The sequence below is a fragment of the Leuresthes tenuis genome, unplaced genomic scaffold (genome assembly GCF_036924035.1).
Source record: "Leuresthes tenuis unplaced genomic scaffold, fLeuTen1.0.hap1 SCAF_4, whole genome shotgun sequence".
Lineage (NCBI taxonomy): Eukaryota > Metazoa > Chordata > Actinopteri > Atheriniformes > Atherinopsidae > Leuresthes > Leuresthes tenuis.
Window position 1 is genome coordinate 19,078,284 of NW_027325358.1, and position 12,846 is coordinate 19,091,129.

The following is a 12,846-nucleotide window of genomic DNA, read 5'->3' on the forward strand; positions in this document are numbered from 1 at the left end:
TAGATGCATACGTTGGCAGTTTTTATTTTTGCAAGCCTAATTACTGTTACACTACAAGAGACACCTCAGAGCACAGCAGAGATTTATGTTGGCAACCGAGAGTTGAAGACATGTTATAAAAGAGAGGTGATGAGAAAAGATGTGCGATAAAAGGGAACAGCTGAGAAAAGTGAAAGGACATTGTGTTATGTTGTGACAACAGGCCTGCAGAAAAACAGTGTCAGTGAAAACCAGACACTGTTGTTTTCTACCAGGAGGTAGAGTCTGTGCAAAGTCCCTGAATCCAAAAATACTTTTTCATACCATGAAGGAAGCTTCATTATCATTGCAGGAGAAGGTAAAAAAAAAAATGTCTTTAGCTCCAAATTCCAGGAAGAACTGTCATCAACAGAAACAGCACATAATCCATCCTGGAACAAACAAGCAGCATTTCAGTTATACTGAAATCAATAAAACAATAAAGTGCTTCACCCTCCAAACGCTTTCAAGAAAAACATTCAATCACACTGTACAAATCCCCGACTGAAAAAAACAAAGCAAAAAAAAAAAACACCATTCAAGCACATAAAAAATGACCACCAGAAGCTGGAATGACCCAATAAGAGATGAGAAAATTGAAAAGCCTCAGCAGACAGACATTCTGTGTATTTGATATTGACTAAATGCTATTCAGCACCGGTGTGGTTTGATTAGATTTCCTGCCTGTAAAGAAGGTCGTGACGAAAGGGGACAGACAAAAGAGATGCACCCAGAATACTGATGGCAACTGGCGAACCTTCACGTTTAACAAAAACACATGTGCACACTCTGCACGTCAACAGAAATATCATCATTTTTCAGGCAAGACATGATAGTTTGTTTGGATCATTTGTCAAACTGAACATTTGTTCTTCTGACATCTTACGTACAAAAGCTTTGACATAAGGAAATGAACATCAGCATAATAGCCAGCATAAAAGCATCATTTAACAAAAGACTACTACAAAAAAATAATCGATGTAATGCATGTACTGTGAATTTATCTCAAGGTGTTAAAATAACAATAAAAGCATCATTACTGCATTAAGTAAATTGTCCTTTCATTTCGTTGAGATGTTCCGTTTTTGTTCAGGCTGTTTTAGAGAGGAAGAGAGCGGTGTTGTGTTTGTGCTGATGCAAATAAAGTAGGTCAAATCAATAATTTATGGACTGCAGGCCAGATATACCCAACCTGTGAGTGTTTTTAGAAAATACGTAATGTAACATGCGCAAGATGAGTTGAACTAGTGATTAAAATCTGAAAGTGGCTCCTTTAATTAACACCAGTTAACCGTAGTTTGTTATCACACTGCTGAAGTAATCAAAGCAAAAATGTTATGTAAGAAAGAATTCATAGTTTTATTCATGGTTTTATGTAGCAGGATATTAAAAAGAAAACCTTATCGGGTCTTGCAATTAAGGTAAATACAACAATGCCAGGCAAATTACACTGTGTCAAGCCAAAGTGCAGAAGTGTTTGTGTGAGTCCACCTTTACTGCTTCAGTAGGAATTAAGAGGGTAGGTATCAGCCAGGTGCTGGTAATCAAATACACTTCATTAATTGATCATCAGCAAGTGTGAGCAACTCTATGAAAGCAGAAGTTTAGTCAGTTTGCTGGTCTGGAGCGTTCAGGTGTGTGTTAACACAATGCCAATAAGGAACGGCATCAACTATGATCAAGCAAGTGTTGCTGCCCATCAGTCTAAGAAGGGTTATAAAGCCATTTCGAAAGTACTTTCATCAATAAGTCCATCGTTCTTCAGAGAGAAAGATTATTCAGATGTTGACAACAGATTAAGTCATCCCAGCAAGTTCCCCCCAAGGTCAGATGGTGCAATGCTCAGAGGAGCTTAAAAAAACCCAAGAGGTACATCTCAGGCTCCACAGGCCTCAGTTATCATGTTGAATCTTACCACATCATAATTTGTTAAGCCTCTTTTCTCTAAAATGAACATGGCAGGACAGCTTGGATTTGTAAAGTTGCATCTGAACAAACCTCAAGACTTCTGGAACAATGTCCCTCATTTGGTCATGATGCACATAACCATATTTGGTGGAAAAAAAACACAACATATCACAGCACAAATGACCCATACCAGCTGTCAGCTGGTTGTGGAGGGCAGATGAACACTTTGCAGTCATTGAGTCGACCGTGTACTCCTCTGTTTGCCAAAATATTCTAACGTCAAATGTGAGGCCACGTGTCTGACAGCCAAAGCCTGGCTGAAACCGGGTCATGCAACGGGACAATGATCCCAGGCACGGCAGCAAATCTACAAGAGAATGGCTGAAAAAGAAAAGAATCAAGATGTCGCAATGGTCCAGACCTCAACCTGACTGAAACGCTGTGATGGGACCTTAAGAGAGCTGTGCATGAGCGAATGCTGCATACCTTAATGACCCAAGCAGTTTTGTAATAAAGAGTGGTCCAAAACGTCTCCACGATCCTGTGGGAGACTGATAATGTCATACAGGACAACAATTACTCATAGCTGTTACTGCTAAAGGTGGTCCTACAAACATATTGGAGCAATATGTCATGTTTTTGTTCATTAGAAGTAGCACTTTACCAATTATATGACTTGATAAGGACCAGATAATGTTTTATTGTAAAACCTTAGAAATAATTAAAGCGTACCTCCTTTTTCACATGTAAAGTAGATGTTTTCATTGTACACACCATCGTTACGGTCTTGCTTTTACTGCATGAAAATAACCGACCCATGTCGTATGTATTCATTCAACTGCTCATTTCCTGCAAAAATAATATTTGTATACTTTCAGTCAACTCTTGATTACATGACTATCCACACCTAAAACAATAATAAAAGGTTGTTTCTTATTTGCATTGAGATCAAGTTAATTAATCAGCGGGTCTTCGGGTAGAGGTTGTCATAATAAGTCTGTACAGGAATTAAAACACAACCGTGTTTACCTTTAAGCCTGAGGCCTATCAAGTCGTGAAGGTGATGAAGATGGATGTTTACACAGAGAAATACAGACAATTTAATTAAATTATAATTAAAATACACAGCAAACATTTACATAATAGTCATCAAACACAATAAAGAGTATATTTAGATATAATTAAACAGAATCCGGAAAGTCTACTTAAAAAAAAAAACGTGAATAAAAAGTTAGTGGATAATACCAAACAGATCTATATCATCACATGACTCCCCAAAAGGAAGAAAATAAGTTAGCTCTAAAATCCCCAGATAAAAGCAACTAAGATGCTTCCATGATTAAGAAACAAACAAAAAAAAGTCTTGCATCACTAACCCTGCCACAGGGTACATCTGTGGGTCCCTTCATGCACATGCAGCACGTTTCACAGATTACGGCAACATCGCTCTGATTCTGAGTCACACACAACTCCAATTTGATGCAAAGTCACTGTGCTCCGATTAATCCGAGTATAATCCCTGACAAGCCATTCAGCCTGTGCTCTGCAGCCCGTGGGAGGGCCATGTCTGCGTACAAGGGCAAGTGAGTTCATGTTGTGGGTCCAAGGTTGAGATCAGACAAAACAGCTTCTCTACTGAGGGAACATCAGCAAGCTAAAATACAGAACAATGCTGGAAAGTTGATTTAACAGACAGAAATATAACGTGAAGCATGTTCTGTTCCCTCCGATCCCTCATATCTGTGTCTTAACGAGCCAGATCCAACATTAGGCTGATGACATGATGCCCTGCCTTCTCTCCACTTGACTCCATTAATTCCTTCTCTCTCTGCTACATCTTATCCCCATTTTCAATGCTTTTATTTCTTCTCTCTGCCCCCACATTTGAATCCAAATTCCCTATCTTCCTTACCTTTGCACTAAAGGGATCAATTGTCATAATTCCTTGAGGAGCTTGCAGTAGTAACACACCATTTTAAATATGAAATACAGAGATTTTGGCAGAAAATGGTTTTTTGAAGAACTGCTCAGAAGGTCAAAGGTTATGAGAGAGGTTGAGTTTTTAGGGGTTTTTAGACTGTAGGAATTGGAAAACTGTCCTGTGGTCCAATGAACCAAAATATGAAACTGGGCTCGTAAGCCATTGACTCTGCATCAGCTTGACTAAAGAGGAGAGTAACATCTGGCTTTTTACCTGGACATTCTGGAAATGGCTGAACAATATATACAGGCTTTGGAGTAACATACATTGCAATTTTTTGGCAAGACAATGTCAAATCACAAACTGCATAAAGTACAACAGCAGCTTATGAAGTAAAAGAGGCTGAGTGTTCGAATGACTTGCCTGTAGTTCAGTTCAGCTGTAGTTCAGCTGTTACCAAAGGATAACATCTGGCACATTATGAGATTAAAATTCTGACGAATGAAGCTCGAACTGCAGCTGAAATCCAATATCGAGGAAGAATGGGAAAACATTTCATGTGTTTTTATATTATTTCCAATAAAATGAAAAGTGTAAAACGTATGCAAATCGTTTCCTTCCTTCCTTCTAAAATGTTGTGGAAATAGTGCCATAAAATGGAAATATTCAGGTCAAGTACAAGTACCTTCAAATCAAACTGAAGTGCACATGACTACCTTCTACTGCTGGTAATGCATTTTTCCATCAGTGCTGCAGTGATACCGTTATCTGTTATTACTGAGTGGTTCTACTGATGGATAATGTTTTTTTGTGTCTTTAATCCTTTGCCTGAGAACGCGATTCATGACCTCACTTTGGACAATGGCCTGATACACTAAGCAAATGCATCACTACACATCGTAACCACACACCACCTCACTGAGCGCGGGCTGTAAATGCATCCATATCGGCAAATGATGAAGCATAGCTCTTCATCATGCCCACATCACGTTTACAGCAAAACAAAAGCTAATCACGGGCACAAATGTGAAAGGGTATCAAGGAGAATATACTGCAGACTGTGACCTGAATGTCCCTGAGGTAGAAATGTGTGTGTGTGTGAGAGAGAGAGAGAGAGAGAGAGGCAGATATTGATGTGGTTTAATTTACTCTTATCTATGTTTGTGCTATTTTCATGTAATGAAAGAAACTCATTTTATTTTGGCAAGGCTGGAGAAACTGACCGTGAAATCATCGAGCTATTAAAATATCTAACACACTATCAAGTTGTTGTGCAAAATATACTGACTCTTTAACAAGTCACGTTTTTGGTACGTTTTCAAGAGAGAATTAATTAAAAGTGATAATTTCCCAACTAATTATACCTGAAAAGGCAAACCTAATGCCTAAAAGCTGTTCTTGACAATATTGCTTCTTTAGGACTAAATCATTCATCTCTTCTGCAGTGGTTGATGCCCAGAATGTATAATATGCAATCCCTGAATAAAACATCAACCATGGCCTGAATACTGATGCTAACAGAAAGGAAGGATGAGGAAGAAATGACAGCAAGAGGAGAGAGAAACTATGGGCAAACATGAAATAAACATCCAGGGACTTCCTATAAGACAGGGTGAGTCTGCAGAAGCCAGAAATCATTCTTCAGATATGACACTGGCAGATATAAACACTGTTCATTCATGTTTCGTCTGGACGAGGACATCAAATGCGTTTACCTCTCCAGTGCTCTTATGATAAATGTGCCAACAGCATCTTACCACAGGACGTGCTAATAATAGGACTGGTGCAGGCTGTGTCCGTCTGTCTTTAACCTCCAGAAAAGAGCTGACATCAGAACAAAGAGGTCCACAGTCCAACACTCTAATCACTGGATGTGCACTTTTGTCAAGTTTTACCAAAAGTTCTTCCTCTTTTAACAGATTCAGTAAAAATTCAGGATATTGTGATATTTCTAGTATGTCGCACTTGGTCCTGGCCACACCAGAACCGCGTGCAGTAGCTGCTCTGTGCGGCCGAGTCAAACACTCAGGAGTTAGACATAGAGATGATGACAGGAAATGATTAATTTGTTGGCAGTGCGGTGATGGATGTGACGTTAGACTCACACGCCAATATAAGAACTGTCACTACTGCTTTGAGTTATAGTGAAACGTGTTTGAGAGCTGGTGAAAGATTTCCCTGTTGGAGAACCTCATGAAGGGAGCCACCTCCAGTGGCCGAGATCTAACATCTGAGAAAGATAAACTGTTTGCAACGAAAAGGCAAACAACAGTAAGTCATCAGGGAAAAGCTCTCTTGATGAGAGACGGTTCAGAACGAGGGCTCGACTGTGCTAGCTAAAAACTTCCAAATGAAAAGTAACAGCCAGGCAAAGAGGAAACGGAGGGGAAAAAACTGGGATTAAAGAATTGGGGGTTGCACTGCTGCAGGTGCTGCTCTGCTGGACTCCGTCCAGTACAGCATCCGTTTTACTGCATTGCTGCACTTCTGGAAGAGTTGGGAAACCGTGTGAAGATTGTTTATTTATCGTCAGACTCATGATAGCGCGGCAGACAGAGGAGTCTTTACCCAACGATTTACAAACAATGTCAACGAAGAAGAAGCATGCTGCATACTGTATGTGTGTCTGTGTACTGTGTCTTCAAAAGTATAGGTGTTGAGGTCAGCATGGTGCATTTAGACTTTACGTTCTGGTATCCATCCGACAATAATGTTAGCTCTTTTTCTTTAAACCCTTACTGTATCGCTAAATCTCTAACCTTTAACATTTTAATCAGCTTGAGCCACACCAAAGTTGCCATACAAAGACACTGTGAAGTCCAAAAAGTAAAAAAAAAGTAAAAAAAAAAAAAAAAAATGGTGGTCACTAAATTGTAATGCAATTAAAAAAAATCATCCAATGTTGACATTATTAAAGCAATACTAAATTCATGTATCACCGGATTTACAAAAATGAAACTCCTCACAGTAAAGTTTTATTGAAAAATATGGAAAAAGAAAACCTCTGACATACTTTAGACAGATTGGTTACCTGAATGAATTCTGGTAATGGGATGTAAGAAATGTAAGCAGCTGTTAGTTTGACAAGAATTACTGAGTGGAAGAAAGAAATACATTGACTGCACTTGGTATCAACTGACATATTTCAGTATTAAATAAACTAAAAAATTTCTCAGTCCTCCTGTGAGAGATCCGCACCATCTCCTGTTGACTTTGAATCATGCCTCTGGCTGTCTTCCACCTCTTACCAGCTCATGTATGCTTTTGTCTCTCCTTTCCTCTTATTTTTCTTTTCAAGTGCCACTCTTTTTGTCCTTCCCATCCCATCTGTTATCTCCCAGCTGGATCTGTATTACGCTGCACTGCAGTAGCCTTAGCAAAGATCCAGGCTGGATGAGTCACCCGCTCACAATCTGCTGCCATGAACCCCTGCAGGCGTCAACCCCTTCAAAGGACCCCAGTGCTGTCCCCCAGCTCACATGGACGTATGTCTCTGCATGTTCACATACACGCCTGCACACCTTCTCTATAAAGCAATGTAGTAATGTGAATCGTTCTTAAAAAAAAACAAAAACGTATTCAATGCCTGTTTATTTGCTAAAGAGCTACAAACCAAAATTAACTGTGAAATGATGTGAAAAGACAAAAAAGCTGTAGCGCTGACATTAGCAGTCAGCTCACATCGAGGGAAAGCTCATGTTAAACCAAGGCTGACTAGAAAATAAAAGCTGCAATACCCACTGCAAGAAGCATACCCCATCCAAACCTGCTAATTGCTTCTTGATTCCTTACAACTAAAAGTACACAGATAGATGTGGACTCCCGCAGTAACACACACACACACACACCTACAGGTAGCTACAGAGTCTTGACAGATAATTTGAGTTCCACACACAACGGAGCTGACATTTCCTGCTGCTTATACATCTGTCCTACTACAGTGTCTTGGCTTTGTTTTTATAGCGTTCTCCTGCAGTTTTCCCCGAGCCAAATTAAAACAAGTGAAGAGATCATTTCTGAAGCATAACAGGAGGCACAGTTAACTGGATCACTGGATATTCCAGTGAAAAAGCGTCCCGGGTTGATTTCAAACTGTGCTCTCGGTTGAATATGTGTTTTACGTATCAAAGGTAGTTTAAATAAACCTCATGTTACTTTTATAACCCGACTTGGAGGATCTGTCACACTCAGTGTTTAAGCCATATGGTGATGATGCGTGACCAAGAACGTCGCTGAAAACACAACTATACACATGTCTGACCGTTGTGGACTAATTTGGATACGGTGGGCTCTCAAGAGGTGCAGTAGAAATGAAAAGTTCGACTTTTGATAAATGCGCCATAACATTTACAAGAAGACATACCATATCTATGAGTTTGGCTTTTAAAAGATGGCATTTAAAGTGGAGAAAACACCACAGGCTAACCTGACATTAAAACACAAGCATGTGCCCTAAGAGTGAGCTGAAATCAACATGCCATGCACGTAGAGGCTTATCTTGTGAAAAGCTTTTTTTAGCTTCTTTCTCACACTGCCAAGAATAAAGGAAACATTTTATCTGGTAAAGTTGCAAGAGCTAAAACCTGCAGAGACACCCTCCCTCACTCACTCTGGCCCACTTTCACAGGTTTTTGCACACGCTCATCTGTTCAGAAAGAAAAATGTGCTCTCTGTAGCTTTATGTTGTCCACTGAACCATCAGTGGACACTCTGGAATAAGGAGCTTCACCACGTGAGCACGTTCATCATATTTATACGCGCACACTATCTGCTGTGAGACACGACTCACAAAGTCATCAGGAAAGAAGCATCTGCTTTAGGCATGACTCATTTGACTGCGAGTTAAAGGTGACTTGTGATGTAAAAAGCAGCCACCCTCTCCTTTGAATACATGACGCACAAAAACACAGCTTCTTAGCTCAGACTTGAAAAAAAAAAAAAAAAAGAGCACAAATGCATGCAAGAATGCCAAGATTTCTAATTTAGCAGACTGTGTGCTCAGTTACATCACTTTGTTGCATGACCCAAAGTGAGAATAATGAATGAAATAAAATCAAAAAGCAATTCCTGGTGAAGCCTCAGCACTTAATCCCTCGTGCTTCTTGCCTTTTTTAAAATGGCCCCAGTTATTAATATGCACACTGAGCTTCCTTCAAGCGGGATTCTGGACGTGTGAAATAAATCACTCTGTGATCTGTGAGGGAAGGTGAAATTGAGGTTGTGATTGAGAATCCTATAAAACCCCAGTAACTTCATGGCATTGGGATTTTTATGAGCAGTTTCCCCTCAGCAATGTCCATAGAGTCCGTAATGAAGAAATGCTGCTCGGCCCCCTCCAGTAGAATGAGGATTTTCTATCACTCAAATAGCAGATACCAAACACAGCGCATAACTAATTAGAGACGCACTGGACTATGAAGTCACTGCAGCATGTTTGGATGTGAAATCTGTTCCAGCCTACATATTCAACTGTTTTTATGGATTTCCATTTGATAAAAACAGTCGACATGGATCAGTTATTTGATCCTTTCAATAAGTGTCCCATAACTACGGGTCCTGGGGGCCACTGCCCTGCAAGTGTTAGATCTTTTCCTTGTTCAAAGTAATAGGTCAATAACAGGCTTGTGCAGAACTCAGTCATTTTATGTGAATCAGGTGTGTTGGAGCAGGGAAACCTCTAAAATATGGGATAAGGAACACTGCTGTAAACTGATTGAATTTCCATCATATGTACTAATAACTGATTCATCTTCAGGCCAAATAGTAGATTCGACACATATTCAAAAGTGACGGCACAATAAAATCCAAGGATATTCCGTTTTAAATCATTTAAAACAGAGAAAAAAAATCAAATCCTCCCATTACAAGAAGCTGCAAACCACAGAGTTTTCAGCTCTTCTTGTTGTGAGTATTTTTTACCTTAAAACATCTTAAACGACCAACTGAACATAAGAATAGGTCTTTTATACACAATTCCTCCTCTTATCGGCACTTAGTCTTGACAATGACATTAGACAAAAAACGACTATACTGCTTATTCTATACAGACATGCACTCCCCCAAACCCATATGTTATTATTTTAAAGCCCTGGTCCAAACCCTTAATCTCTTGATCCTCCCCCCTCCTTGACTTGTAGAGGGAGTCTTCCTAAAGAGTGGCTGGACAACATGAGTGACTATGTCTTTGAGCAAGTAGCCAGATTGCAGATAAGTCCGAGCTTGGATTACAAGGCATGAAAACTGAGAGGTTGAAGGGAGCCTTCTGCCACTGGGAGTCTGGGGAGGAAAGCAGTGTGTGTGTTGGAGGGTGTGTAATGTTGAGGAGCAGACGGCAGGAGACCACAGAGGCAACTTACTAGCAGCCTAGAGCTGAAATAACCACAGAGGGAATAAGACTGCGAAGAAGACAGAGCTGTGAAAAATCTACAAATTCTACATTCCCCGTACTCCACACTCAACAACAGCTCTTTATGCTTGCACCCTCAGAGCCACAGAACTGATTGCATGTTTACTGAAATAAAAATCTAAATGCTCTCATGCGCCCTCTTCCTCTCTCTTTCACAAACAAACGCACAAATACATTTGAAGCTGTAGAGGACTGTTTGCAGAGACAGAGAGGAGAAGTCTGCCAATTGTTGACAACAGACTCTTGTCTATTGACACAGAATGAACACATCTGTGCAGCTATCGAATACCTCGTATGGGCTTTACCCAATCTAACAAAAATGAACATTTGATTCAAATAGAATATAGAAATGAGATGACAACAAATCAGAAATGTTTACAATCGTTTCTATTTTTGATAGATACCTCAACATGATGGAACTTACTCAGGTATGTTATGCAGTTTAAGTTTAGATCTACAAAGGCTGCTGGGATGGAATATTGTATGTGAGCTGCACAAATGTCAATGTTGCAGTATCATAAATGAATAATGGGGCCATAGATTGACTAAAAACATAATCCTCGACACAGCTGGCTCTCACATAAGACAGCTGTTGATGAGGGTGTGATTGGCTCCAGTTCTCTCCAGTTTTCTACTTTGTTATTACAGATTCAGGTCCACAACACAATTTGGAGAGTTTAAAATCTACATGCACAGTCCTTCAGTAGTCATGATATCAGTGTAATCTATATCAAATCAGCATCTCCCTCCATCTCGGTGACAGCTGCTCATGAAAAATAATGCCAATTGGTAACTACAGGGGATTTGTTGAATCAGGAGGGAGCCAGAGGCATATCTTTGTGACTCAGCCTTCAGGTGCCTTGCTTGTGTGGGGCCTGAAGGCGACTGTGAGTGTTACTGTGACTCATCCCCACAACCTACCCAAGACCCTCATCCTCTCAGCTAGCACTGGAAATAAGTAATTCAAATGCATGGAGATGGCGATGAGCTGCAAGCACATATATCTATCATGGCCTCTGTCCATAAAGGTCCTACTAGGGAGGGCTTTTGATTAATTACAACCACTCTGAGAGGTCCTAGCAATTGCTGGTTAAACTGATTGACTTAGCATTTTAATAAGGTCATAGAAAAACAGGCTAAGATGAGATGCCAAAAATAGGTGGGATGGTTTGAGGGGGCTTAGGCTAGATTGTTTAGGCAAACATATAAGATAATATCACAGGAATCAGAAGTAGAGGAAGAAGATGTGATTGAATTTATCTCTTGTATCCCACACCACATATCTATGAGGCGCTAAGTGTGTTTAGAGGGCGCGGAGGTCATGGTGTGCCGATGCTGGCAGTAGCTTATTTCCGTCAAGGCGCATTTAATGATTGCATAACGTTGTACGCGTCGGAATTCCCGCTGTGGTTGGCTGGAAGTAACACTGATTTAAACCGCCTTCGTCCGGGGCGACAACTTGCGCATTATAAGTGTGAGCGGCTGCCACGAGCTGCTGTTCTGGTGGTTTTCTGTGCGGAATGTCATCTGAAGGGTACCGAGAGGAAATGACATCCCCGAAATCCCCATCATCACATTGGTGTGCCATCTGCCTCACAGACGGCCACGCAAATCGTGGCACTGAATAATTCTGCGATCACCCCCGTCTTGCCTTTAACAAGCATAGTAAACTAACACAGAGGCTGCAGACTGAGACGTGAGTAATGAATTATTCTGTTGGTGCAGTGCTGCACCAACGCCAGTCATTTCATGGGAGCAGATCTCAGTACCAGGACAGCGCTGGCTATCTGTAGGTAGCGGATGGAGCACAACCACGGATGAGTGCGGTTATAATAGGCCACGCACGAATGAACCTTCATTGCAAACAAGGGTAAATATAATGTCACCAAACTGCACTACCGTGCTCGTTAACAATGTGGCCCGTTAAGAGGATCCATCAAGTGAGAATTGGTGCACAGGACATCGCGTCCTCTTACCTGAGTAGCTTTGTGGAATTGCTTCTTCAGTCCCGCCACAGACATGATTGCTACACGGTGCTTTTAGCCGGGAATATGAACTGATGCTTGGATGTGAGGTGGAAATCTCGGCCCAATCGAATCTAGTGACGGTCTTGCAGCCTTGACAAACCCCAGTCTACGCTGGTCTTCTCCAGAGGGATCTCCTGTGAGAGGGAGGCTGAGTAAAGAAAGCCCCGATCAGTCTATTGGATGGCAAACCCACATGTCCTGAGCGGTGCTGACGTCGGAGCTTGCTCATTTTAAAGCGGCCGCCTCGTCATCAGGGATGAACTGTGTGCTCTCAGAGAATACGTAATGCTAATCTGATCTTGTTTAAAAGAAGGATTTGGGGAGGGGGGGTCTGGGGTGCGGAAACTATATTTAATTATATGCTACACAAGGTGTTGTGTGAGAGTACCATGTTACTTTAAAGGTTGTCTTGTATAGGGTAGCGTTCATGCGATGCGTTGCCAACCTCTTATCACTAGTTTGCTAATATCTACAGACAACTGTATTTTTACACCCAACCCTAACCACTTGGAAAGTATGACGTCTTTGGACGATCGTGGTTCTCAAACGTGAAAAGCTCGTGATGG

The 12,846-nt window shown here is 40.9% G+C and overlaps 1 protein-coding gene across 3 annotated transcripts in view; it reads right to left on the minus strand.

Moving 5' to 3' along the window:
- Positions 1 to 12,464, minus strand: part of sh3gl2a (SH3 domain containing GRB2 like 2a, endophilin A1) — a 33,296-nt gene extending 20,832 nt beyond the window's left edge. For 2 of the 3 annotated variants that reach the window (XM_072384959.1, XM_072384960.1), the window contains exon 1: positions 12,230 to 12,464. In XM_072384959.1, coding sequence (XP_072241060.1) covers positions 12,230 to 12,274 — 45 coding nt within the window. In that variant the 5' untranslated portion in view covers positions 12,275 to 12,464. The remainder of the gene's footprint in view (positions 1 to 12,229) is intronic. The other variant, XR_011915386.1, reaches the window with a different exon arrangement.
- Between the last annotated feature and the right edge of the window lie 382 nt (positions 12,465 to 12,846).